At 42.3% G+C, this 27,888-nt stretch overlaps 1 protein-coding gene across 4 annotated transcripts; it reads right to left on the reverse strand.

Annotated features, from left to right (window-relative positions):
- Positions 1-92: 92 nt before the first annotated feature.
- On the reverse strand, positions 93-27,879 carry snx14 (sorting nexin 14). Of its 4 annotated transcripts, none has more exons than XM_087852530.1 (29): positions 27,410-27,879; positions 25,963-26,083; positions 25,771-25,844; positions 23,504-23,582; positions 23,364-23,407; positions 23,193-23,280; positions 22,472-22,556; positions 22,175-22,331; positions 21,719-21,794; positions 20,661-20,705; positions 20,130-20,219; positions 19,520-19,634; positions 19,172-19,327; positions 17,577-17,701; positions 16,831-16,889; positions 16,504-16,527; positions 15,013-15,145; positions 14,735-14,921; positions 14,437-14,520; positions 14,040-14,140; positions 13,665-13,773; positions 12,687-12,727; positions 11,237-11,353; positions 10,460-10,574; positions 7,199-7,363; positions 5,490-5,585; positions 4,390-4,481; positions 2,238-2,294; positions 93-227 (listed from the first exon to the last, which is right to left on the reverse strand). In XM_087852530.1, exons 1-29 carry the CDS (start codon positions 27,544-27,546, stop codon positions 198-200), a joined length of 2,802 nt encoding a protein of 933 aa, XP_087708656.1. In that variant the 5' UTR covers positions 27,547-27,879; the 3' UTR covers positions 93-197. The 4 variants fall into 4 exon arrangements, with proteins under 4 accessions (XP_087708656.1, XP_087708655.1, XP_087708654.1 ...); XM_087852529.1 differs by having other exon boundaries at positions 93-224; positions 16,504-16,545; XM_087852528.1 differs by having other exon boundaries at positions 16,504-16,545.
- Between the last annotated feature and the right edge of the window lie 9 nt (positions 27,880-27,888).

The following is a 27,888-nucleotide window of genomic DNA, read 5'->3' on the forward strand; positions in this document are numbered from 1 at the left end:
GATGAAGGAGCAAAAAGTTCTGATGAGCAGATGAGCTCCTTGGTGTTTGCAGAGAAGACGACTGGCAGCGTGATATCAATAAATATCTCTTTATTAGTGCATTAATGTACATCGGAATGCAGAGATGGTCTCAGAGCCTTTGGAAATATTCTGACAGTATTGCACATTCCAGCATGGAGTTCGGTTCCTCGTCCGGGTCACACGATGAACGCCTCCTTCGCCCCCTGCTGAGGAGGAAACAGGAAACACCTGTGAGGTCACATTCGAGTGTTTGAGAGAACGAGGCCCACCCGATCTGTGACAATCTAAAATATCACCCTAAACTATCACAGCATTCAGGGTTAGGACCGAGGTCGCCATGATTAAGAAGTGTGTTATTGTGGAAAGCATGAAAGCACAGTTGTGTCATGTGTGGCTTGAGGAGATTTGGAGTAGGTAGCTGGGGTAAGGGAGGTGTGGGCGTTTCTGCTTTATTGTCACTGTCAGACGAGTATGAGGCTCCACAGACGCCATCCACGCCTGCGCCCTGCATGTGAGCTGTGGTTTCTCACAGAGAGAAAGTTCCAGGCTCTCCGCTGCATTTGAATCCAGCTGAACTAACTCTGCCTATGTTACTAGCTTTAAAGACGCTTTACAACAAAGAAGGAAGAAGAAGAAGAAGAACAACAACAACAACAAAAATCAGGGCTGATGGAAGCATTTCGTTTTTCGTTTCACTTGCTTGGGACATGGAGGAAAGATGCTGAACTAAACGTAGCATTAGCTGAAGAGCTGCTTCAGTTGAAACCAGCCTGAATCCCTTATCCCTGGTTTCCCGTCACAGCTGCAGTGAAAGGAGATGAGTTTCTCTGCTCACAATGTGAAATTAGTCTGGCTTTAAAGTAAAATGAACAGTTATGAGAAGCTGATTTTAGAAGCAACAAAAATCAATGTTTGGGGGATGAAAAACCAAAATAAAGCCTGATCGTGACACAATAAATCATCCATTCATTTTCTTTGATTTATCCAGGTCCGGGCAGCCTAAGCAGAGAAGCCCAGATCTCCCTGTCCCCGGCCACCTCCTCCAGTTTATTTGGGGAAGCACTAAGGCGTTCCCAGGACAGCCCAAGAGATATAATCTCTCCAGCGTGTCCTGGCAAGAGGCATCCTTGTCAGATGCCCAAACCACTCTCAAATGACTGAACTCCTTACCCTCTCTCTAATGCCTGATCTGATCTCCTGCAGGAAATCTTTCTAAAGGTACGACATCGCCTACATAAGTAGAGAGATCCTTGGCGCTACTGATGCTCACGATGGTGCATTATGTGCTACTTGCTATGTGTTTGTGTTCCAGTGTCAGCCGACTGAAACATAACATGTTGGGCATTTTTTCCCCTCCTGCATCCTCGCTCTTTGTTGTGGTCAGATTTCTATGGAAGCGGACAACAGTTTATACCAGTTTCCTCCACATGTATCTGCAACATCCTGGTTCCTTTGGTCACTACTCAATCCTTTTATCTCAATCATCTTGTTTTAATAACGATAAGTCAAATTAAAATTCAGTTTAATGCATAGCTTTGCTATCTGTAGGTTTCCTCTGCTTATTCACACTCACCTGCTGAAATCAGCAGCCTCAGTTTGACTATCACGACATGGATTCATCAGAAGAAATCCACTCAGTCGTTCATCATCGTTAATGAGATATTGATTCAAGCATCATAAACTGCTAAATGAGCACTAAGCACTTAGTGTAGATGCCAACAGGAGCCTCCACAGCTGTAGCCAGCAGCACTAATGGTTAGCAGACCCAGAGAATCTGAGCTGCTTACAACAGTTTATTTCCTGTCCAAGCAACAAATCTGCTCACTAACACACAAAATAAGTCCAGCATTCCCTAAGTATCCATTAAATGCCTTCAAATGTATTTCCATCACTATGTGGATGACAGGATAAAAAATGCAGTTAAAGATTGCACAATGAGGATCTGCTGTTAAAACTGTATTTTCAAGATGCACAGATGTCTGTCGCTGAAGGTGAAACAAACCTTTTTGCTTTTGCAGACCACGTGCACTTAAATGTGCAGTAAAACATCTGTTTTGACCAGGAAAAAAACTCATGTTTGGAAATGCACACATGCACATACAGTGAACTCCCGAACAGGTCTTTTCCTGCCTGATATATTCTGAGAATGGCGTCTTATCTTAACTTCCAGCTCATCCTGTTTTATTTCTTTACATTCCCCACTGTCAGCTGTTTACCTTGCTGAGTTCAGGAAAAAGCTCCAGCACGGCGATGTCCAGCAGGACGTACGTCATCTGAGGAAGAGAAATGATCAGGCCAGTTAGAGTCAGAGGGGAAACGTTAATTTCCTCTGACTGTTCATTGTGCCAGTAAGACAAAGTGAAAACATACAGGAAGTATGTCAATACTGAAAGTTAACATCCAAACACTCCTGATTTCAGATATTAATTTATCTTATAGTTCAGAAAACATGCATTTTAGTCTTTCTGCTCACTCAAACATCACCATTGGCAAGAGCAGCAAATTATCCCTGAGTCATAAACCAGTGATGACTCATTTTAATGTAAACTCAGCCTGAGAGGATCCCTGAGATATATTTTAGAGGTGTTTAAGTACAATGTGAGAGGGAAGAGCTGCACAGTGACTAGCTGAAAGCATTAAGCAAGTACTGGCATGTGTGTGTGTGTGTGTGTGTGTTTTATAAAAGAACACTTCCAGTGAAAAAAAGGCACCTGACGTCAATAACCTCGTGTTTTCTGTTTTTACAGTGTGTGCATGTGTTTGCACTCATGTGCAAACCAACTACACAATGCAGCAGAGCTCGCAAGCAAACATGTAGAAGGACTCATCTGTTTAACAGATATCGAAAAATCCAACATGAATGCACAGAAATTTGCATTGCTGCAGTGGTCGTTTAACACGTTTACAGCATTTACACTGGAAGAAAAGTGTGATTAACTGAAGCTCAGATTCAGGACTGCTCACAGGAACTTAAAAACTTTCGTGGACTGACAGGGAATTAAGGGAAACATTCACATGTAAGTGAAAAAGCTGGGACCAGTAAACATGTAAATCAGGACAGCTGTGAGCACAGCCTACACAGGCTGCAGGTCTGAAGTCAATCTGAATAAACTTCCCACCCCACTCCTTTAGAACCACCTGATTTACAGTAACAGTGACATGTTGAATTAATCCATGTAAGATTTTACCTTCGTACTATGAATATTTTCACAGTTACAGCCCCTCTAAGTTACTTGAGTGGGTCCAAACGTGGCGCTTGCCAACATTTCTGAGTATAAGAGCCAGCGACACAAAGTATATTTTCTAACACAGTGGTTTTAAACACATTCTGTTAGTTAGTGTCTTTAAATTCTTCTCTGATAGGATGAAGGTCTGCTTGCATCAGAGTAATCAAGCTATCAAACAATTTCTACACTTTTCTACAAAGTGAAAGCGCTTAGTGCAAGGCGTCATGCATAGGGATGGGTATCGTTTAAGTTTTATCCGATACCGGTGCCAAATCGGTACTTTTGAAACGGTGCTTAAAGAATGGAGAACACAAACTTTGTCCAAAAACCTCTTATGTTTATATTTTTAGCAGCCTCTTTTTTTCTGCAAAATGATAAGAACATTGCCCCACGCACGGGGCGATCCGTGCTAACTCGCTAACGAAGATTTACCACACACGCAGTAGATGTGCTCGGCTTTTTAAAAAAACACTATGCGTCGCCAGGTGTTTCATCAGATTCGAGGTGTTACCTCCTTTGCACAGTATCAGCTTAAAGCACTTGTTGCAGGCTGCTGAGTTTGCATCTTTTGCTGTGAAGTACAGCCAGACTTTTGACCACTTTGCCTTGGGCATTTTTAATCTGTAGCTCTGCTCTAAAAGAACATACGTACCTGGGCCCGCCTACTATCCTTGGAAAGGTAAAATGATTGGCTAGAATCCAAAGTGTATGACATCTCAGGGGGAAAAAAAGCACCGAAATGTGCGCTGCTGTTCGGTCTGGTTACTGGCGTTTATGTCAGAACCAGATATCGGTACCCATCCCCAGTCATGCATCGACATAGACGGCAACCACATAATGACCACCATCAACTGTGGCACTTGTGGTGTCTCAGCAAACTAGACTTTGACTTTAAACCTGCTTTTAAATTAAGCTTAAATGTGTCTTTCAGGCCTGAGAATGTCACATGGACATCCCCTGTACCTATAAAAGCCACCAGAGCTCAAAAATATCAGAAATACCAGAAAAATAGGCCTCACCTGATGCTAATGGAAAATGCACCCTAACATTACATTACACATCACCGTTGAACCTGCCTGAACATACAGGAAGCTCTCGTAAATGCTGAGCTGAACCGTGGATTAGGAGAACGACTGTTTACCTGCTTGTTGAGCAACGGCTGCTGAAAACTGTCAAACAGCAGCTGGATACCTTCATACTTCGACTCCTCGCCGATGCACTTCACAACAAAGTCTGAAATCGAAGCACATCGTCCAACTTTATTAAGCCATGGGTATGTGAAGCATGCAGATTTATTGAGTTTGACCCGAAACCTGTTAAAAACACACAGCAAAGACCAGGACTGTTTGTCTATAAGATCAGAGTTGGAGGGTTGGAGGACAGTCGGCAGAGACGCTCTTCGAACTGCTAAGCCCTTTGTGACTGTGTGTTTTATGAAGTGCTAGGCTAATACAAATTATTCATATTATTACACTGGAAACTCTTGTCTGAGCAGAGCAACCTGGAACTGCAGTCCAGAACTTTAAATGTAAGAAAGAAAATACTCAAATCGATAACAGGAAGGAGATAAAGTGGCGCTCTCGTTTCCAGGTTGTAGTTAAAGCAGCTACGTTCTGTGCAGGAATCCAGCTGTAAGAAAACCTCTGTGTCTTTAAAAGCAGATAGATCACTTCCGTAGCATGAATGACAAAAGGAAAAGCATCTCGGACAATGCCAGTGTTTAAACTGGGACTTTAGATCCAGTATGACCGGCAAACTGGTAAGTGAGAACACCTCAAAGGTCTTGTGGTTTCATTTCCACTTTTACTTTTAAAGTCACAGATCAAAAGAAACTGCCTGCACGTTCACAGCTAACTAAATGTTATTATCCCCCTTTAAATCAGATTTGTGACGTGTTTAAAACAGGCTGTGAGATGTTCACTGGCACTTCAGAGGAGTCGGATTTTAACACGCATACAGTAACATACTTTATCATCTTTATTGATGTTCTGATATGATAGGGTATACTGCGATGTTGTGTTGATATGCACAGCCATTATTAATTATAATGTCTCCGAGTGAGCAGATAAACTTTCAGCACAGCTTCAGGTCAGAGTTTTGAAACTGGAAGTTCAGGATGTGACGTCATAAACCGGCGTGACCTGGTCTGCAGAGACAGCCTCACTGAATACTTCAACGTGAAACATACCAGAAGATGATTATTGATTATTAATGATTACTGTGACTGAACTGAAACCCGACCTGGCAGGTACTTCATCATCTCCTCAAACGTCTGCTTGGCTCTGGCTTGTTTGGCCTCTGCTGTTCGTTCCTCGCTGCTTTCACAGAAGACGGCGTCTGCAGAAATGAACAGGAACAAATCACAGAGTTAATGTTTCCTCCTTTGTTTTTGGAAACTGAAACATCTGCACAGAAGCAGAAATTTTCTGTAGGGTCACACAAGATGAATCATCTTCAAAAACAAGGTCTTTTGTCCAGTTGAAAGGTGCTTCGTTCTCTGCATCAACACATTTAAACAGTTCGCTGCTGATCACGTGTGCCGAGTGCTCCGATTTCACCTCAGCTGAAGATTTGTTAAGAAGTTCAGTGGCATCAACCGAACGTACTGCCTAGAGCAGGCACGTGCAGAGGGGGGGGCTAGAGGGGCTTGAGCACCCGCCCCTTTCCTGATGGGTGCCCAAAGTGCCCTTTTGTTGAGGCAACTTTTTTTTAAAAAAAAAATGTATTTATTTTTTTTAATGTGTGTGTGCGTGCGGAGTCCTGTCTGTGCCCCTCAACAATAATATTTAACTTTTAATCACAGTTTTGCTAAATAAAAGGATCTGGCTTGCATCAGTCACATGATCACATTTAACCAATGATCGCCCTTGATGGCAGAACGCGCTGGTTACGAGCCGGGAAAGAGCTCACAAAGAGCACGCGCATTTTTTGCGGTCCAGAGCTGTAGGAGAAACACAAATTAACTCAGAGACACAGACTGATGCGACAAAACCAGTAAGTAGGTGTACAGCGTACACTGTAGTGTATAGCACACAGGAGTATTAGCTTATTACGTACATGTTGGTATGTTGAAACAAACGAGCGTGCTGTGTGTGTAACAGCACGACAAACATTACCTGTCATTTTATTAACTGCACAAGTAGTGCTAGTCATAGCTGCTGGCTACCTGTGTAAGGCTGTCATGGGTCTGTAGCTCTGTCACCGTTTTAGGGAACATATAGTTTTAAAGTAAGTTACAGAGCTTTTCCTGCCTTTCTGGGGGGATTATATTTCACTAAAAACGATCTAATATGCATGTCCACATAATTATGCAGTATTATAATTATAATATATTAAAAAACACACGCTGTATTTTAAAGAACATACATTAAGAAGCAGATTATATTAGATTTATATTTTAAATAAGACAAAATTTGGATTTTACAGCAGTAAAATTATTGTATCTCTACAGTTTAAAAATGTAATAAGCTTTGCCCCTGCACAGAGTGGATAGTGAAACAAATGGAATCATAAATACATTATTTCATATTTATTACTTCCTTTATTACCTCATTGCTTTATTATTGTAGCTCTAGTAATAAATAATAATGTAAGGATTCTGGATCAGCACCATGATGCCCATAGTATATACAGTATTCTGAAGAAGGTCTAAAATGTCACTGTGTGTGCGTGCATGTGTGTGTTTTCAAATCCTGAGCTCGATAAGTTTAACTCCTACCAGCTCAGAGCAAGGAACAGCTATTGTGGTGATGCAGAAGCTTAAAATGATGCTCAGGTTGAGTCGTGAGGCTTTTTTTGTGTAACATTTAAAAAGTAAGTAAAGACCTTTCCACATACTGACGCTTCTTTTGGTGTCATAAACAATCCGAACACCCTGCAAATCATCTTAAAAGCAGCGATACTGAGGTCGGAAATAAGAAAAGACTTTATCGGTGCGGGTGGCGTCCTACCTCGGAGCTGGGTGATGAGGGAGACCACGCGGTGCTCCTGAAGGATCTGCTCCAGTTTCAACTGCATGTACTGATCCATGTAGGCTTCGAATGTGCTCTTCAACAAGATCCTCCCAGCAGACAGAATGTGATGCAGCCAGTCCGGCATGCGAAATACCACCCGGCCTGCGAGTTCAAACACCAAGACGGATACAGGCAGTCAGGCCCGAATCAGTTCAAGAAACACAGATCGAAACTGCGCATACCAGCTAGCTCCTGTGTTCACTGAGATATTCAACATCTCTTTATCTCAGTCGGTGATCCCCACATGCTTCAAAGAGTCCATCATTGTTCCTGTCCCAAAGAAACCCCACCCTGCTTCTCTCAATGACTATCGCCCTGTAGCCCTCACCTCAGTAGTGATGAAGTGCTTTGAACGCCTGGTCAGAGACTTCATCATTTCTTCACTACCAGACACACTGGACCCACTACAGTTCGCTTACCGTCCAAATTGTTCCACAGACGATGCCATCTCTCATCTCCTCCACACATCACTTACTCACTTGGACACTAGAAGGGGGAATTATGTTAAAATGCTCTTCATAGACTACAGCTCTGCATTTAATACCATAATTCCCTCCACACTCACCACCAAGCTGGAGCATCTGGGACTCAGCTCATCTATGTGTCAGTGGATCTCCAACTTCCTAACTGGCTGTGATGGCATGCCACACATGGTAAGCTCCACACCTCACCACCCGTTGATTCACTTTAGTTTAATTTACAGTCACTACTTTAAAATAGTCTAGTCTATTGTTCAATATTGTTTCTTTATTAAATGTATTTATTTTTCCATCACACCTTCCAATGTTTATATGGCGTGCACACATATTAACCTTGGAAGGTCAAAGTTCTGTTTTATGTTATATTAATACATCTTTCTTTGTTTGAGTTACCTGGGAGTTGGCTTCTCCGTCCGTCTGGCAAAAGGTGTGGCAAAGGGCTGGTAGACCTGAAGTACCACTGACAGCCTAATTGGATTGCACCACATGCTTCATTGTCTGGGGGGTGTTTCATGTTTGTTTAATTGTTTTGTATTAGTTGCTTATATGGTAGCCATTTTGTTTTCCCCCGTGTGTGTCATTTGGTTTAGCTAAACCGGTATTTAAGCTCCCCCGTGTGTCATTTCAGGAGGTCAGTTTATCTTATGTTTGTTTGAGGTTTTGTTAATTATTATCTTCAGTTTAGTCTGTTGAGTTGACCTCTTTTATTGGTCTGCCTATTTAAGTTTGGCTTTGTTAAATATATTTTCATATTTTTTGGGTCAATAAAACCCCCTTTTTGAATTAAACCACCTGTGTCCTTTATGCTTTACTGCTTGGTCCCTGACACTGGCAGACCACAGGCAGTAAGGATGGGCGGACATGTCTCAGCCTCCACCACTCTCAGCACTGGAGCCCCCCAGGGGTGTGTTCTGAGCCCCTTGCTGTACTCCTTGTACACATATGACTGTGTGGCCACTACCAGCTCCACCACCATCATCAAGTTTGCTGACGACACCGTCGTGGTGGGCCTGATCTCTGACAACAACGAGACGCCCTACCTGAAGGAGATTAGGAATCTGGAGAACTGGTGCCAGAGGAACAACCTCCTTCTAAACGTCAGTAAGACAAAGGAGTTGATAGTGGACTTCAGCACTAAGCAGGAGAGGAACTACCAGACCCCCGTCATCAACGAGTGCCCAGTGGAGAGAGTGGACAGCTTCAAATACCTCGGAGTTCACATCACGCAGGACCTGTCATGGTCCTGTCACATCAACACCGTGGTGAAAAAGGCCTGTCAGCGTCTCTACCACCTCAGACGCTTGAGAGACTTCCGACTGCCCCCCAAGGTGCTCAGGAACTTTTACTCCTGCACCATAGAGAGCATCCTGACGGGAAACATCTTAACCTGGTTCGGGAACAGCACCATGCAGGACAGACGAGCTCTACAGAGGGTTGTGCGTTCAGCTGAGCGCACCATCTGCTCAGAGCTCCCTGACCTGCACTCAACCTACAGCAGGCAGTGCTGGACCAAGGCCAGGAAGATCGTGAAGGACCTCAGCCATCCCAACAACAGACTGTTCTCTCTGCTGAGGTCAGGAAAGCGATTCCGCTCCCTGAAGACCAACACAGAGAGACTGAGGAGGAGCTTCTTCCCGCAGGCGATACGGTCTCTCAATCACACCACCAAACAGTACTGACCCACACATATGGTTCTTACACACACACTGGACATTCTGGACATTGTTTTCACTTCATCACTTAAATCACTTTAAGCATATTTGCACTGCACAAGACACTATATAATGTGGATTGCACAACACTGGACATTATATTCCTCATTTCCAGTTAATACTTGTACAGCTGCTGTTATTGTGTGTATATATATATTTATATTTCTTCATACATGCTTATATATATTTCTATACGGTGTATTTTGTTGTACAGTTATTTTATTTTCAACTTTAATTTATATATTTTATCTTATTCTTTCCCAGTTAAATTTACCCTTCATTCTAATTTGTGTTGTGCAGTTATCTCATTCTTAACTTAATTTTTATATTTTATTTTATTTTATTCCTTCCTGGTTAAATTTACCCTTTTTAATTTTCATATTTATTTCCTATCTTATTCATAGCCTTTTCTTTTTTTCTTTAGGTCACGAGCAGTTGTCTAAGCATTTCACTGCATATCGTACTGTGTATGACTGTGTATGTGACAAATAAAAAAATTTGAATTTGAATTTGAAACATCTCAGAGGCTTTAGGTGACCAATCTAAAGTCTTCTAATCATAACAGGTCTGCGCGTTCAAAGCAAAATCTCTGCTTAAAGAAACAAAAGTAAAAAGAGCTTTGGTGGGACACGTTAGCACGATGGCTGCTTTCTAAACTAAACTGTGGGTCTGTGATTAATGCAAGTGTCTTCATCCCTGCTTTGATTATCAGTACAACGTGCATTATGTTACCATTAAAGGCCACAGTACCTGCTGCAGGAGGAGTGAAACGTAGAAAACTGCAGGAAATCATTGGATGCTTTCCTGCAGTAATTTTTCCCTCAAAAGTTCTGACTGCAGGAAATTCCAGCTTCCAGCATTTCCAAATGTGTGCGATTTGATCCCATCATCGTCGTGTTTCTGACTTCGATTACTTACACGGACACTGTGACGGAGGCTGTACAGACTTCCTGTAAAGCTGTGATCTTGCCTTTAGAGGCTGCTAACGGCTCCTCAGGCTCACTCACCGACATACATCATGTAGTCGTACATGCCGTCCACAGTGAACGTCTCTGCGAAGAAGTTGGGGTTGTGCTTCCTCTCCGACAGGATGCCGTTGTTCTTGAACAGGTTGCTAACGAGCTGCAGGACAACGAGCACATATCATTACCTCGTAACGATTAAATGCTCGACGTAATTTAAAACATGAAGAAATACTGAAAAAACAAGGCTAAGCTACAGACGAGTACCTGCAGAGGATCTTTAGTTCATAACACACAGGAGACAAAGTCTTGAACAATCAGGCCCCATCTTATCCTAATGACCCCACAGTACCGTGTTACTTTCATAGAGCATATATTTCAAAGTCGAATGGGACACAGAACCTTCAGTTTTCAGGCTCCCATCTTGGATTCAGGAGACACAATCTGTACTTTTGAGATTAGGATTAAACTTTCCTTTTCACCGGTTGCAGCAGATGGCCGCCCCTCCCTGAGCCTGGTTCTGCTGGAGGTTTCTTCCTGTTAAAAAGGAGTTTCTCCCTTCCCACTGTCGCCAAAGTCCTTGCTCATGGGGGGTCCTATGATTGTTGGGATTTTCTCCATATGTACTATTGTAGGGTCTACCTTACAATAACACCTTGAGGTGACTGTTGTTGTGATTTGGTGCTGTATAAAAAAAACCTGAATTGTCTTTTCTTTGAACCGGGCTTCTACAAGTATTCATGACTAAATACCGGGATATGACTGAGGCTCAGACATGGCGTTAAAGCTTCCATATGCATTTATAGGACAGATGTTTATTACCTTCTTGTTCCCCGCTGTGGGGCTGATGATGGTCAGCTCGGGCCGGCTCGGTTTGGGTTTGGGAGACTCGCACGAGTTGACGAAGGACTGAAGGAACCGCTCCAGGTTCTGTCCTCTCTGTAAAACACACGTCAGCGAGTTTCACAACATGTGTGACATATCTGCAGAAACTCTATTATAGCTTATCATCTACTATCATTAAAGCTGCTGATATTGAGATTGTGGAGTGTTTACAAGTATTTAGGGATTGTTCTTGACCGTAAACTGTGTTTTGAACCTCATACTGATGCCACTACCAAAAAAGTTCACCAAACACTGTTGTTTTTACCGAAAAAGAGATCTTTTATCTGAAATGTTGTCCTTATTTTACAGGAGTTTTATTGAACCTGTTATTTCTTTCTGTATCACTGCCTGGTTCGGTAACATGACTCTGAAGAACAAGAATCAGTTGGGACTTTTGGTGAAAACTGCCAGCAAATTCTCAGGGAGTTGGCAAGACGGAGTTTTGGCCGTTTATAACAAGCATGTGCTGAGGAAGGTTCATTCTATTGTTAATTGTTTTAAGCATCCACTTCACAATGACTTTGACTTGTTGCCCTCTGGCCGTCAGTGCAGGAGCACTGATGAATAGGATGTTTGTCGTATTGGTTCCTGAAATTCGTCTCACGATTTTGTCAACACAAAATCGTTTTTGTTTTGTTTTTTTTAACTGAAACAGTTGTTTTACTGGAAGATATTTCCCACTCATTTGCTCGAGATTCATTACTTATTCATTTATTATTCATGTATGGTGGGACCCAGCAAAATTTGTGGGTCACAGAAAAAGGAAAAAGTTAAAGCACTGCCCCCAGGTCAGACTTTTTAAGCTTACAGCTATATACACTGCCAACCAAGACAACCATAACCAAAATACATCTCCGTCCTTGAATGTACAAGAAAGCTCTACTCTGTGGGTAAATTCCACCTTAAATGAAAAAACCAGGGCAACAACATCAGTAACAGGAAATGATTAGATGTATTTTTTAGACATCGTTTTTCTTCGAGACCCTGTGAATCTGTCCTAGAGGTCGAGTCAGCTGCATGACACCAGATGTCATTGACCACAGACTCTGTTTGTGGGGTTTGGCATGTTTCCGGCTGTTTCTGTATATCTGTGTGTCTATTCCCAATGCTTGTGACTGCCTGCGACCCTAGAGGTTACACAAAACGAATCGTGAGTAATTTTGCTTTCTGGTTTTGGCTCACAGTGAAATTCTGGGTCTGCAGAGGGAAATATCAGCTTACCAATAAGACGTGGCTTTTAAAGGTGGGACACAGAGAAGCTGCACTTTCACACGCTTCTAAAATCACTCCAGACAACGTGAGACGTTTGCTTCGTTAACTGAGATAATGCCTTCGCAAAGTCAAAAGAAAAACAGAGAAGATCCCCGGCTCAGGAAGAGATACTCACCTCCTTTATCAGCTTTCCAGGAACAGACTTGAAGATTTTTCCTGTAGAAAAAAAACACTTGAGTCACAAAACAAACGCAGAGAAAGATGGCGGCAGCGAGCGCTGAATGAAAAATTATGATATTTACTCCCATAGTAACATTAACTGCTTTATACAGATTACAATGCAGAAGCACTGATGTTAACAGTGTACAAATTAAATTAATATAAAAGCATGAACATAAAATGTGGAAATTTTAGGAAGGTCGTCACGGCCACTGACACCAATGGTATTTACTTATTTCATCACTTTCTTAAGTCAGTTTGAGTTTTATACAAATGTTTCACAATAAAATTCTTTTAAAAGAAAAAAGTAATAATGAAAGATTTTAATTTGCAAAAGAAAATGTTGAGTAAAGACAGACATTATGATGGCATCACTGCCTGATTATTAATCACACGAAGTAGAAAAAGGTCAGGCATGTTCACTGTGAGTAAAAGTCAGTGAGTACATGCTGATTAAACCCCATTTACCAGTAAACCAGCAGCTACCGCCAGCTTTCAAGGTGGAGTGCTTTGTTTCTTCATGCAAGAGATGACTTCAGTCATGGCGTTGAGCCATCCATCCACAGTTTGAATTTTAACCAGAATAACCGACAGTGACTGTCTTATTTCTTTAGTGGGAGAAGATGAACTCTCTTAGACTGCACGTGTGCAAGACATGCAGCACAAAGTCTTCATTTCGACTTCATAATCATGCTGCTTTGCAACATTAAAAAATGGAGCAGAAGTTAGCTACCATTCTCAGATTGCAGTTTCTGACGGTGGTCGTTCTGCTCTGCAGCTGTGGCGAGATCAGTGTAGTGACACATGGACTAGGTCTCCACCGGCTACAGGTGAGCTAACACTTTATTAGCGCAGCTACTCTGAAATAGTCACATAAAATAAAATTTAAAAAAAAAAAAAAACAGAGGGCATGTGTGATGCGTTGGTTACGTACCCAGGTTGACATCGGGCAGCATCCTGTCCAGGAACTGATGCTCCACATGAGGAGACAGGAAGTCGAACAGCAGCTGGCTGTTGCTGAGCTCCGGATGCTGCAGGAGAGCCTGCGCACAAACACAAAGAGCCAAGAGTCAGACTGATGCTCACCTCTCAAATAAAGACTTACAGAAAAATACAACAAGCGCTCAAAGTCATCAGGCCAAGCAGCGGTGCATAGACTAACTGATAACTTTACTGCTTCTCTTAGATTTGTTTTTCTGGGGGCGAGATGCTTTATAGACTAACAGAACCTGCATATGGAATAAAGAGTCTACAGCAGCCATGCTTCATTAGCTTCTTTAATGCTCCTCAAACTTCAGACTTCCAATACCTGCAAATATTTCTCAAATTCTTCCCTTTTAGATTCGAGGAACTCGTAGTTCTTTGGTCCGATGATTCTTTTGGATGGAAGCTGTGCATCTTCAAATGGGCCTGAGAACAAAGTCAAGCAGGGGGAAAAAGGGGGAAAATACCAACAGCTGAAATATAACACGGTCATTTGATAAAGTGAGGTAGGTACATAGACTGTATACGAAGAAAGGACATAGCCAGCCTGTGGTTTGTGGAATCCTTTAACATTAAAACCAGATGCAAGAGCCACCACAGAGTCTCCATCTGTTGGCCATTACAAAGAATGCATACTTCACTTTCCACTTTTACCTTTCAGCCCTTTTTCAGCAGAGTCCATCTCTTATATACAGTCTATGGTTTTGTAAACACTGTATTACCGTGGAATTCGGTGAGTTTTGACTCCAGGACGTAGAACTCCATGTACTTCCTTTGCACCAACCACTTGTCTGCTTCGTGATCAGCTAAAGTAGATGAGAGCAAAAGCCATTACATCATCTGACTGATGAGTCACTGAGTCTGTGCTACCTCACAGGACTATTTCTGATTATATAACAAACAAATGTCTGCTCTGAGCAAATAAAACCTCATTAAAGGTCATTTTCCTACAAACATCTTCAGGTTCGTCTGTGCAGGAAGAACCTGGCCAAGGTTTGTTCTTCCTCTCCGCTCGCTCACCGTTCTTCTTGTCGTTGCGCTCGACGTGGATGGAGAAGACTAGGATCCGCTCCTTCTTGATGTCGTCGTCGTAGAAGTCGATGTAGGGGATGGTGATGCTCCAGTCCAGAAGATTCCTCTGAGGTTCAGGTGGGATGGCCGGCTCGTCGGGGGAGTCGTCTTCCATCACAACTGTGGCCTCCTCCACCTTCAGGACGCGCAGAGGAGACTCACAACTAAGACATTGAGCACAGATGTGGAAAAACCATCGATCTATATTTAAACGCCGCTGCACTCACCATATCGTCGTCGACGTCATTCATGGCGCTGGGCGGCAGTAAGGCGCCCTCCATGGTCGTGCTCTTAAACACGCCTTTGATTTTACTGCCAATTCCTCTGATACCGAACGACTCCCCTCTTTTGGACGTGTTTCTAAAGATAACAGAATATTTCATCTCGTTTCTCTGGACTCCATTTACTGCAGGACAAATTCACACGGAGGATTTCTCTGTGCACTAGGACGTGTAAGTAAAATGTAATCAGAATACAATGATCTGCAAATCATGTCAAACTCGTATGAAGTTAAGTACAAAAGAGCACTTTGCTGCATCACCGTTCCGTTAACAGCACTCGGTCTGCGCTGGGAAACTTGATAAACACTCTTTAGAATCAACAGCTCAGTTTGCTTTCATAGCATTCCAGATGTTTTCATATCTGGACTCAAACTTAAATCATCATAAACTTCCCGTGGTCTCACTCTCCTTTACTTCTCTAAAGTGTCTTCATACATGATCATCTTAGTAATTAACTTCTTTTTTTTTTAACCATTACATGATTTTACCAGCCTGTGCCACCATTTTTTTTTAAAGATATGTCATTAGATTTTGGGTTTGTATCATCTTTATGTAACACAGGTTTGAAATGACTTGCAGAGGAGTGCATACAGTTCTTTGCCCTAAATTCTTTGGAAACGTGTTGTGCATGCAGCAGGCATGCACTAAGAAAGGACAGCCAGCATCAGCATGTCTGTACTTCTTCCTCACAAACTTTCCAGAGCACACCTGAAAGCTGTAAAAGCTTCAGCTGTAGCTTAGACACTCGGACACAACCTCCAGGAAGAAGAGGAGAACTGGGCTCGGATCACTTAATTTAAAGTGATGCTGCATGTTTTCACGTCTGTAATCTGCATTTCAAACACTAATGTGTACTTTATTCCTGCCAGCACGCTAACATTAGTATATGTTGGCCTGGTGGCAGCAGAAAACAGCTGTCTGGACAGATGTTATAAAGGTTTGCAGTGACAGTCCTCCAGTTATCAGTGAGTTAAGAGATTCTACAGACACTTTGCAGGAACGGTAGATATCTGCATATAACAAACACGAGGAAAAGCAGAGCATGTCCACTTATAGAAAATGTGTTTGTAAAGCCACATCTGAAAGAATTTTGTATTTTGCATGACATCTGGGGAAAATCTGTTTGCCTTTCTAGCACTAAACGCACGACTGCCGAGTCCTGAATCAAGAACAGTGACTAAAAACGAAAAATCAGTGTCAGGCAAAAATGCAAATGCAATGCAAAGACTCGGTGCTGCTCATCCAACCACAAGGAGAAATTCTAATGACTCTCCAGCATCTTTATTCCATCTTCTCAAGCAGGAGGTTAAAATCGCTGAGCGAGCATCACGTAAACAAATCTGCGGTCAGCAGTGCTCTATCCGCATGCATCGTACCGTGTGCTGTTTGCAGGCAGAGTTTCAGTGCAGACGAGCAACATGCTGCTCGAGTGCTTACCTGGTCTCGTCCCAGCTGAAGCTTCTGGAATAAGAAGCACATCTAAAGACGGGCGTTTGGACAAAAAACAACCTCAGAGAAATAAACGTGAGCACAGCGAGCTGCTCTGATTGTGTGCTGCCTCACAGTGAAAGGTTTACGGTGGTCACTCAAAATGAGGAGGAACAAACCAAATTACTCTGACGTGTTTGTGTTTATGCACGTGTTGACAAATTTGTGTTTTCAGAATAAATGCTTTCCCCCCCACCCCCATTCATTGTTACTTTTTTTAAAAAATTTTAAACACCTATCAAAATAAACACATGAAGTTTAGTGCAAATCACAAACCTGCTGACTTTCGAGTTCCTCGCTGGAGACTCCACCCCCTTCAGCAGGTGTCTGAAGTACTGCACGGAGAAGAGAAAAAGGTACATAAGTAGTGACTAATATGAGATTCTGAAAGTCCTGATAAATGTACGATGGGGTGTAATCAAAATATTTCAGAGAAAAGGAGAAGAGCAGTCAAATTTAAATCAGGTACGTTTTTGGACAAATTTGTGAAAAAGAATTGGTAAATAATCCTGTAAAAAAGTATTTTAAGTGTAACAAATAGAAGTCAGATCAACTTTCTCTTCATTTATATAACTTACAGCTTCGTGTATATATAGCTATTACCTCAACACTGTTAATGAATAAGAAATTAAACTCACTTCCGCCTCCAGATTTCTATTCTTGGACTCTAGAGTAACTTTGCATGATTCACAGTTCAGAATAATCTTTATGTGTCACACACTGGACCTTGGATGCAGAGCCTTAGTTAATATGATAAAAAAAAACTTTTTAGGTCCCTGTGTTTGAGCTGATTCTCCTGATTGGCTGCCCCTCACAAACGTAAGATCAACCATATTAGGGATATCAGCTCTTAAGCTGAGCGTAAGGAGCAGGCTGGGCTTTTGGCTCAGGTTAACCCGTGCATCTATGACAAAGTGGAACAAACAAGGCAGCTAGCATCTGAAGCACAAACTGGTGACCTTGTGATGTTGTGCTTTGATGTGCTGCGTTTGTGTGGGTGAGTCTGGTTGCAGAGGTCTTACCTCATCGCTGTGACAGAATATGGGCGTGAAGACTCTTTCCAGTAGAGACAGGACATGCTCGTACGCCTCAAACAGGCAGCGCATCTGCTGCAGCTTCACCACCTCAGTGTACGGACCTTTGGCGACTGACAGAGAACACGAGCTGATGTCACTGCGTGCTTCCGCTTACTGAGTTACAGAGCTTAGGTAACACGACCACGTCAAACACCATCGTAACAGTCATGTTTCACAGTTTCTATAAACTGAATTTTGGATCAGATTAAACCTGAGCGGCTGTTTTCCAACAGTGTCCACACGTACAAGGTTCCAAAATCTTTATGCGCACGAAGCACAAACAGATTTTATTTTTCTTTGTAAGAATAACCAGAACGTGTGCAAAACACAGAAGATAAACAGAAATATTTAAAGTGTCCAACTCAGTAAATTCAGCAGCTGTTTCAGTAAACACAGGATTTAACTAAATATATACCAACACTTCAGCCGTCATTGCGTAGTCTTGCACAGACTTGTAAATACCAACTAGTCTTCAATTCTCTCATATTTAATACTTTTTTCTCTTCTTTTTTGTTGTTGTTATCATTATAATACTGCTAAATTCTGTTATTTTCTTCTTAATATAACTGCACACTCTCTACATGCTCATGTGGGGAGCACGAGCCAAAGAATTTGATTATGGATAAATGTGGCTACACTGTTTATCTGCACGTGACAATAAAACTTGAAACTTGAGATATTCCCACAGGCTAACAGGGGAGAATGTGCATGAAAACACAGTCAGTGCACACAGCTGATGCAATGAGCTTACACTCCCAGAAACTGAGTGCCAGAAGAGTTTGCATGGCCAGCAGTGTATACGGTCGATAATCAGAGCTAATGTTCAAGACAAAATAATATTAAAATATTTCAGTTTAAACTGATGCAAACACCAGCTGTGGATCCATAAGCTGAGAAATGAAACACCATCTTCACCAGCGCAGGTTCAGGGGGTCTCACGATGTTCGATATCAAACACTTTTTGGATGAAAATGGAGCCACGACTTTCCATCTTCGCCCTGCTGCTGCCGGGAAAATCTCACACAATCAGTCACCTGAGTTATAATAACAATGGTGATAAATGTGATGGCCCCACATATGGCACCGACTGGCTGGTGTTTAGACCTGTAATCGTGCTCATTGGACCACTTTTGGACCACGCTTATTTAACCAAGAAACAACAATGCTATGTAAACTGGCCAACGCAGTGAATTTGCAATAATTTAGTAGTTTTTGGTGACCTTTTCTTTTTCTTTTTTTTTAGGTCAAATCTGTGACAGTTTGTTACAGGTAATCACTGGACTTAAAAAAGCTTGTGTAGAATTGGACATTAAACACTTCCAAAACACTCTGTATCAAGAAATTTGATGGAATATTTCATAAAAAGAATTCACAATTAAATTTTTAGAAATGTGAATGAAATCTTTCACAATCTGCCGCTTGCAGTTACCGAGCATCATACAACACAGCTCATCTCTGAGCTTCCACATTTAGCTTCAGGTCAGGTGACAGGTGTTAAAGCCTTAAGGCGAGGTAACGATCATGCAAACAGCAACTCTCACCGTTCCTTATCTCTTCTACGATGAACGGGTCGAAGCTGATCTTGTCGATGCTCTCCTCGAGGCAGTACGTCTCGTACATGTGCACCACCTCGCCGTGCAAATGCAGCAGCTCTGAGTTGCTCAGCTCCGGACAAAGGATCTTATCGTTAAACTCCTCTGGGGAAAAAAAAAAAAAAGTTTTATACAGTCAGTCTGACACATTTATATAACAGGCTCCAACAGGGACCTCACTGCATGTCTAAGAACTCATAATAATGATAAAAACATTTTCACGCTTGCTGCATGTAAGTGGAGCAAAACTGTTCACAGGATGAGCTGTCTGAGGAGATCAAATGTATGGACTCCTACCCACGGCGAGGCAGAACTGCAGCACATGCACGGCTCCTTCCTGCTTCAGGAAGTTCATGAAACGAAAGAGGAGATCCTGCTGCTCCCTGATCTCTTTCAGCTCCAGCTTCAGCACCTGTAGCACCACACAGGGAGGGTCAGACAAGCTTCAAAAATAAATCTGCGCCACATTCACACTGTGTGGAAACTGATCAGAAAATGTTAATTTTTTTATGAATCACTACATGTAATACAACTTATAAATAACACCTTACACCAGCCTCCAGACCCTCAAATCAGAGCATCGATTATTATTCAGGCTAAGAACAAAAGGGGATCATGTTTTAGGGATCAACGTTGTGGCTATTTACCATATAAGGTTTATTATTATTGTTATTAGAAACACCAGTTCACTAAATGTATATACACTTGAATTTATTTATTACATTTTAATTTATGAAGTTGGTAAAGCGCTGTTTAAGTTGACTTAAGTTGCTTTAAATAGAAACAATTCCCAGCTCTATCAGGAGAAGTGTGATCAGACCTTGATTCTTAGTTTGAGCTGTTGAAGTCACAGCAGTCTGGAGGAAAAGCTTTTCTCCTGCCCTGTCGCACACTCTGAGGTACTTACAGACGGCTTCTGGCTTCTGATTTGATGCGTTTCTTCGTATTTCTGTAAAAATGGAACCAGTGGAGACGGAGGCTCTGTGGCTGGCTCCGGCTGGACAGGACAGATTCAAAGAGGCCATTAATTCAGAACACTTGACTACAATTAAATGAATTGATTTGAGTATAAAAAAAAGACTCTTCATCTTTGATGTGTTTGTTTTCCATGCTGGACACACTGTATGTTATAGGTCCACTGTGCAGGATTTAGATCACCTACTGGCTGGACTCAGGTCTGATGTTTAGAGCTTTGTTCATAACGGTAAACCTCATCAGACCCCGAAGTCACCCTCAGCCAGTTCAACGCGGAGCTTATAAAGGAGCTGACAGGCTGAAGTGAAAGGTTTTTGGTTTTAATTCAGCTGGAGATAACTGGATTAAAATGAGCCTCCTGAATCTACACTGTGACACAGTCTGTCATAGCAGTGTTGGCTCTCCTCCACACTTGACCTTTAAATTTTGTGGGGCGCAGATAAAAGGAAGGCGGTTCACTTACTGGAGTATCATCAACAAACAGGAGCACCATGAGGTTCACTGTATCCTGAAAAGGAGGAGAAACAGGACATAATGTAAAAAAAAGTTTTATACTGTCACAGCGTTTCATCAGCACAATTCACATTGTATTCACATTGTATAAAACATTTATAATTTTACCACTTTAAAAGATAATCTTGATTAATTTTGTTTTAATTTATATATTTTTATGTGATTGATAAAATGCAGTTCAACAGTTCAAAACACTGAACTGATTTGGGGATTTTACGCACACATATTTGTTTTGTTTTTTTTAATCAAACTCTGATGTAGGGCTGTGCGATATGACCAAAATCTCATATCCCGATATAAGAATTCTATCGTCCTGATAACGATATAAATCACAAAAATGTAACATTTTCTGTAAATTCTGTGAATCTCGGGCAGCTCGACTTGCGGGAAGTGTTTCCAGCAACTGTTTCCATGTAGCTGGAGTCGAGTGTTTTAACAGATGCATGAAACGATACATTTTTAGACATAAGTTGTAACGGCCGCCGTTTTCTTTGTGAGTATTTATTACACGGCGTGCTGCGGGGAAAAGCCTGTTCTAATTTTTGAGTCTAAGGTTTATTTTTTAGCACCTGGCAGCTCTTTTTAAATTCTCATCCGTAAATAATCTGCTCTTTCACGTGATTCAGTTTATTTTGAAAAGTCTCAACAGGATCTTGAGCTTTATTGTGAAAGGATTATGTGGAACATAAACAAGCGGACACGTGATGCTGTTACCGTCGTTGTTGCTAACTACAACGCATAAAAACAGGCGCTTGTCCGTCCGTAGTGTGGTTATATTAAATATAAGAGAAAGAGAAAACTTTAAGAAATTAATATAGCCACTACAGTGACCATCAAAACGATGAAAAAAATATTGCTGTAAACAGTTTACTTTGCGACACCACGAAACAAACGATAACGTAAAATGAAACGATAGACGTTTTTATATCGTCATCCATATCGTTATATCGAACAGCCCTACTCTGATGCACCAAAGATACAGACCAACGCGATCATGTGGCTACTTACAGGGTCGGCCATGAAGTCCATGGTTGGTAGGATGACGGATCCAGCCATCACCTCCCGCAGCAGCAGAGCCAGAGACCTGCACCACATGAAGCAAAAACCAAAGCTCAGAAATTTATCAGAAACTCTGCCTGAGACTCCCGCGATGCATTAAAGTCGTATAAGAACACCTAAAGAGGCAAGAGAGAAGGTTTATGGTTTTTTTTTAGATCCAACCGACTCGGAACTTCATTGACAGATTAGAACATTTGAAGGTATCTGAGAAGAAACCAGCTGCAAACCAACTTCAGATAAGTGGAAGAAATCGATGGATGGCTGGAAACTGGACTGAGTTTGAGAGCTATAATGGAAATCTAAGAGAAAGAACAGAAATTGTCTCTGTACTTCAGAACGATGAAGGTGTGAAAATATCAAAAAGTCTCAGATGCAGAAAAACACTTCATTCGGTCGTCTCTGTACCTGCAGTCTGTGGCTTTGGGAGGCATGACATAGGGAAACAGCATCTCCGTGAGCTTCCTCAGGTACAGCAGCTCGTCTCTCCGGCTGTGCAGAGCGACGTGGAGGTCGGCGCCGTATTCGTCCAGAGCTGCCTGCTGCAGGCCGTCTACAGTCTTCACTACAAACAGACATAAATATTAGGGTGCAACCCTGCACCGAGTGAACCCCACGCCACACAACCACAGCCAGCAAGTTTCCCACAAACGACTGAATATAACACGCATATTAGAAATGTAGCACGAGCGGACACGTGCATACCTCTTTGGTGGGCTTTTGCAATAATTTCAATGTGCTTCATCGCAGCTTTCATCACTTTGTCTGCAAACACAGCAGGGATATCAATCTGCCAACAGTGAGAAACACACAAAAAGTAACGATTAACACAAAAATCATCAAAAATAGGCACCAGACACGGCGGGTGGCAATCATTAAAAACAGCACTGCATCCGATCCGTTTGAGATTTGGAACATGTTTCTGAACGGAAATCTGAGTAATCCAGTTGATTTAATTTTACTGCAGCAAACAGAAAACTGACAGTCGCTCCAGGAGAGTTCACTGACACTTCCAACAAAATAGAGCCAAACAAGCTTTGTTACTAAATATATTATTAATTATTATCATTATTATTATGTAAAATTTTACAATATATATATATATATTTTTTTCCTGTCTTTCAGCTCGGCTATAATCAAATAAACTTCACACGTTACCTATAATTGGATAAGTAATTAAAACTAATGTGATTAGTTTAAGGCCCGAGGAATTACAGCGAGGAATTATACTTCTGTTTATTTCTAAAAATCAACCACATAAACAATGTCATAAAAACTTGTGGCTTTGGAAACACATTGAAGGTTTTTTTAAATATTATTTTATACTATTTATAAACTGGATTTCACTCTAAACCAGCTGCTGATCTCATTGTCAGTGGAGCAAATCTGTAATCCTCACAGTTTGTTTTGTGAGACAGAACATCACCTTCTGAGCTCGGCGGACAAGCACCGACGCGAAGAAGCGAAAAGTCATCCTCAGTTCATGCAAACACGCCTCATCATCTGTGATGTCTCTGAAACCAGAGGCGACAGTTTAAAAAAAACAAACGTCTTTACCAGTACATGGGTAAAAACATGCTTTGAGCTGCCCTCCTACCTGTACCAGGGGTACACAAAGTTCTCAAGGACTAACTCGAACACCTGCGGGGGGGGGGGCAGTAGAGAGGTCAGAGAGGACCACATAATCACATCTGGATGTTTCACTTAAGCACATTTCCAGCTGTTGAGCTGAGGTACCTCTGCTACTGAGGCGTCCACCTTTGAATGAACCTTCAGGTCCAACCATGGCTGATAGTTTTCTAGGAGCAGTGTCGGCCTGCGGTTAATGAAAGAAAGTCAGTCAGGATTATGATTGATTGTTTCGTCTGTTTGCAGGATTTTTACAAAAAGACTGATGGAGCTGCATGAATCTTTGCTCAGTTGTGGGGATTGTTCTGATCTTTGGAGTTGATCCGGTGGGGGAGGTGTGGGATGCCAGATCAGGCGCCTCCTTCCAGCCCTCCTCTCTGTTCTCTCCTATGTTGTCTCTTTTGTCTAAATTCTCTCCATCACCTTTTCTATTCCTTTGAAGAAGTCAGGCTCCATAAATATTAAGGAGGGAAATATTACTTCTCAGTTGCAGTGAATTGATAGAAGAAATAAATTGTAGAAAACTAAACAGAAGAAAGTAGAAGAGAAATAACAATTTAACATAAACCAGTGACACACTCTGGGGCCTGATCAACCCTGGCAGGGCCTTCTTAGATGAGGGTGTCTAGTGATAATGGCCAAAACACTTGATGAATCCAAGGTCCACTACTGACGATGTGTCCCAAATTTTAATATGATCATCTCAATCAGATCTCTTAATCCCTAAACCTAACCAAGGAAGGAAAAAATGGTAGATCAGCTTGGGATAAAAGAGCGAAACACCCTGTGAAGTTGAGGCACACAACGATGTGTCCCGCTAGTTAACTTTCTGGGATTTCCTCATAACAGCCATCCCTCAAGACTTTCTTACGGAAATAGGAAAAAAGAAAACATAAATAGGAAAAAACAGATTTCCAAAAGCACAAGGGATGTGTTTCTGGGGAGACAATAACCTGACGGACCAGTTGCGGGAACCAAAATATGCTAAGAATTGCGCTGGGAGACACTTAAAAGAAGTGGAGGATCTATCGATTTTGTGAGGAGAGAAAAGATGAGAGGTAAGTGTGTTAGCCTAACTATTAGCCTAAAAATCCATCATCATTATTATATGAATCATGATAAAACACACCTACCATATTTTGGGTTCCTGCAACTGGTCCATCGGGTTATTGTCTCCCCAGAAACACTTGTATTTTTTCCTATTTCTGTTTTGTTTTTTCTATTTCTGTTGTGTTTTGTGTGCTTTTGCAGCATTTTTCTTATTGCTGGTGTTTTCTTAAGTTGCATTCCGTTTGGCCTCTCAGGGCCACCGTACTTTCGCCATTTGAAGCAATGCACTATCAGGGATTGTAACATCTAGTCCTTTTACTGAATCTGTCAGGACAAGCAAGGCATGCAGTGGCTGCCTTGTCAGATCTAAAAATAGGCATAAGTTAAAATGTACCAAAGTAAACCGTTCTCTCTCCTTTCATCTCAGATAGCACTGTCATAACCTCACCTGTTGATTAACAAATGCATCCAGGCTTTACATCACTGCCATCTTGTGGCGGCAGTCAGCAATTGTTGTTGAAAGCTTCTTAAAAATCGCATAGACTTTGTTTAAAGGGCGTGTCCATCTCCCATCAACAATCACTGGAGCTGGGCAAGCGGAGAGGCCAGAAGCTTGTTTCTGGCGGTTTGCACATGCATTGTGGAAAAATCTGACAGCAGTAAACTGATAAGAGACCAGCGTGCGTGACAAGGTGTCAGTGGCTGTGCTTTCACTGCTCTGAGTGCAGTCACGGCCAGCACTCTATAACAGTAGTAATAACTTACAATTCTTCAGCCAGGAAGGAGTGCAGAAAGGTGAAAATATCCATGTAGAGCCCAGACAGGCGGCACAAACTGTATGTTAATATCTAATCAAATGTATTATTTAAATTGGTACATAAATAAATTGCAGAGGAATTGAGGTACAGTTATCATCTGGCTTATTCTGAGGTTTAAAAAATGGTGGTTATCTTCTCAGTTTAACCAGTCAGTGTCAAGCCCCACACAGGAATTTACAAGTGGAGGTTTTCATGTTGCGAATGCATCTAAAGATGTTGCCAGATTTTTTTAAAATAACAATAACAATAGTTGAGAACTATTATCTCTTCTCTGCAGTTTGATTTACTTTGAAACATCTCAGAGCTCAGCCATCTCTGTGAAGCTCTCAAAAAAAATCCACAAATAAAGTTTGATTATCTGATCGTGAAGTGCGTTTCCTTGATTAAGACCAAATCTTTTCTGCTGTTAACCAATCAGCCGACAGTACTGCTAATCTTTTAGACTAACATAATCTGTTAAATGTTTTCTAGTCTGAACACGTGGGGTCAGAGGTCAGGTGAACGTACCGGTGGCGCTTGCATTTGACCTTCCCGCACACGGCACAGCTGTGGCCCAGAGGAAACAGTTCCTGCTCCCGTTGCTGTGCAAAGGAAGAGAAACATCAGTCAGTAAAGATGTACACTTCATCACAGAGAACCTGTCTGTGTGCAGAAATCATCATTCAGTCAGAGCCTCTCAGGTAAAGGTGTGTGCCTCACTCTGCTCCTGGGCTTCACGGTGAACAGGACGCTGGGAAGGAGAGTCTCTGGTCTGAGGGAGCAGTAGAAAGTGGCGAAACCAGCCAGGAGCGACCAGAACACCATCAGGATGTGAATATACCTGCAGGGAGAGCATTACACACACTCTCCATGTGAATGAGTAGATGAACTAGGGCATCACCTAGTGTTCACTCCCTGTGAACTGCAGCAATGGACGTGAGTTCCACAGACACAGGGTCATATATTCTATTTCAGGCAAGTAAAGAAAAAGTGCGGTTTTCGATAGTTTCAGCTTAAAAATCTGAAAAACAAAAACATGGCAAAGGAACAAAAGTAGAAACTGGTTCTAGCTTTTATTTTGCATAATTTATGAGTGACAGAGCAAACTCATGCTTCCCATTTCCTTGTAAATATCGATGTAATTTAGAACAAACATCTGAGGCAGAATAGCTCCACCCATCTGCTGTTCAAACCTTCTGTTTATGAGGGGACAGCCATTCAGAACAAAGCTGGCTTAAAGGTGGCGCTTAAACAGCTTGTTTTAGATACACCTTAAACTGAGGGGCTGCATTAAGGCCCAGTATAAGACAGACTCATGCAAAACTATTTCAGTAGAGTCCAAGAATAAAAAGACAGGAGTTCAAGCTGAAAGTGGGAGAGTTGAAGAGGTTAACATTTTCTATGGGAGTGACCAGGATGGAAATGGAAAGAATAGAAATGAGTCGATCAGAGGGACAGCTCAGAGCTGCCAGGCAGGAGGAAAAGAGCAAGACCTCAGAGGAGATTCATGGATGATAATGAAGGAGTACAGGCTGACAGGTTGACAGAGGAGGATGCTGGGATAGGGTGAAATGGAGGCAGATGGTCCACTGTGACGACCTCTAAAGAAGATTTGTACCCAACAGGGGTTTTCCTAGTTTACAGTGGACCTTTGAGGGGGACGCTGCACACCTAAGCATAACTGGACTGCATTTAGTTTAGGCAAAGAGTGAATGTTACCTGGCTTTCTTTGCCGATGCCTGTGCACTTCCCATTTTACTTTTTGGTCATTTTTAAGCAAAACTTAAGCAAATTAAATGTGATTTTTCTTTGGAGGAAACCCATAACCAAAAAAGGCCAGATACACAGGAAAGACCTGCCTAATAAACTGCCACCTGTGGTGTTTGAGGAAATATCAAGTGTTGACATGTAAAACAAATAAAGTATGCCGAATTTGCCTTTGCCACTTCTTTGTTTGTTCTGTGACTTCTGTTGTACAGATATATGTCGGGGAGGTGCTCTGACAGAGAACAAGGCTTAAAAACTAAATATTCTCAGGCAGGTTCTGCCCTGCGCCTGCTCCTTGCTCTACTGACTGACCAGGTGCAGGTCACAGTGCTGCACACGGACCGCCTGACACTTTGCACGTCGGTGAATCTTCCAGGTAAACGGGGTCATGTGAGCTCACCTGTTGAGCAGCACCGTTAGCGCGAGCATAGACACCAGGACGAAGCAGGTGAGCGGATACTGACGGCCGGCTTCCCGCAGGACGTGCACTTTCAGCCGCCGCTTCACGTCCTCCACACACGTTAGTATTCCCGCCATCCGGTCAGAGCAGCGGCAGCTCGGACATGACCAGAAACAGCTGGGCACGGCTCGGGCCTGATCCGGACTTTCTCCCGCACAGCCTGACAGTACACGGCTGACCCTCCGGGTGTCGCGGGCATTAGCCTGAAGGTAGCGCTTAGCGTCAGAGCCGTGACTCTAACAGCCACAAAAACAGGCTCCGTGGCACGAGCCGAGGCTGCTGCGCACTCTGCTCCCGAACAAAACCCACTTTCTTCACTTTACAAAGTTTTCACTTCGTGGTTTCAGAATAATTTCCGACGTCTGACACACTTCCTCAACAGATGGAAAGAGTTGTAATCCCACCGCGGGTTGCCAGGT

This window comes from Neolamprologus brichardi, chromosome 15 (genome assembly GCF_056152115.1).
Source record: "Neolamprologus brichardi isolate AB-2024 chromosome 15, ASM5615211v1, whole genome shotgun sequence".
Classification (NCBI taxonomy): domain Eukaryota; kingdom Metazoa; phylum Chordata; class Actinopteri; order Cichliformes; family Cichlidae; genus Neolamprologus; species Neolamprologus brichardi.

Coding starts and splice junctions, on each gene's coding strand:
- snx14 (XM_087852528.1), bottom strand. CDS start 27,546: ATGGCGGGAATACTAACGTGTGTGGAGGACGTGAAGCGGCGGCTGAAA. Junction 17,702..19,171: donor CGTAGAAGAGATAAGGAACG/GTGAGAGTTGCT, acceptor GTTCTCTGTCAG/TCGCCAAAGGTCCGTACACT. Junction 16,890..17,576: donor TATTCTGTCACAGCGATGAG/GTAAGACCTCTG, acceptor TTCTCCGTGCAG/TACTTCAGACACCTGCTGAA.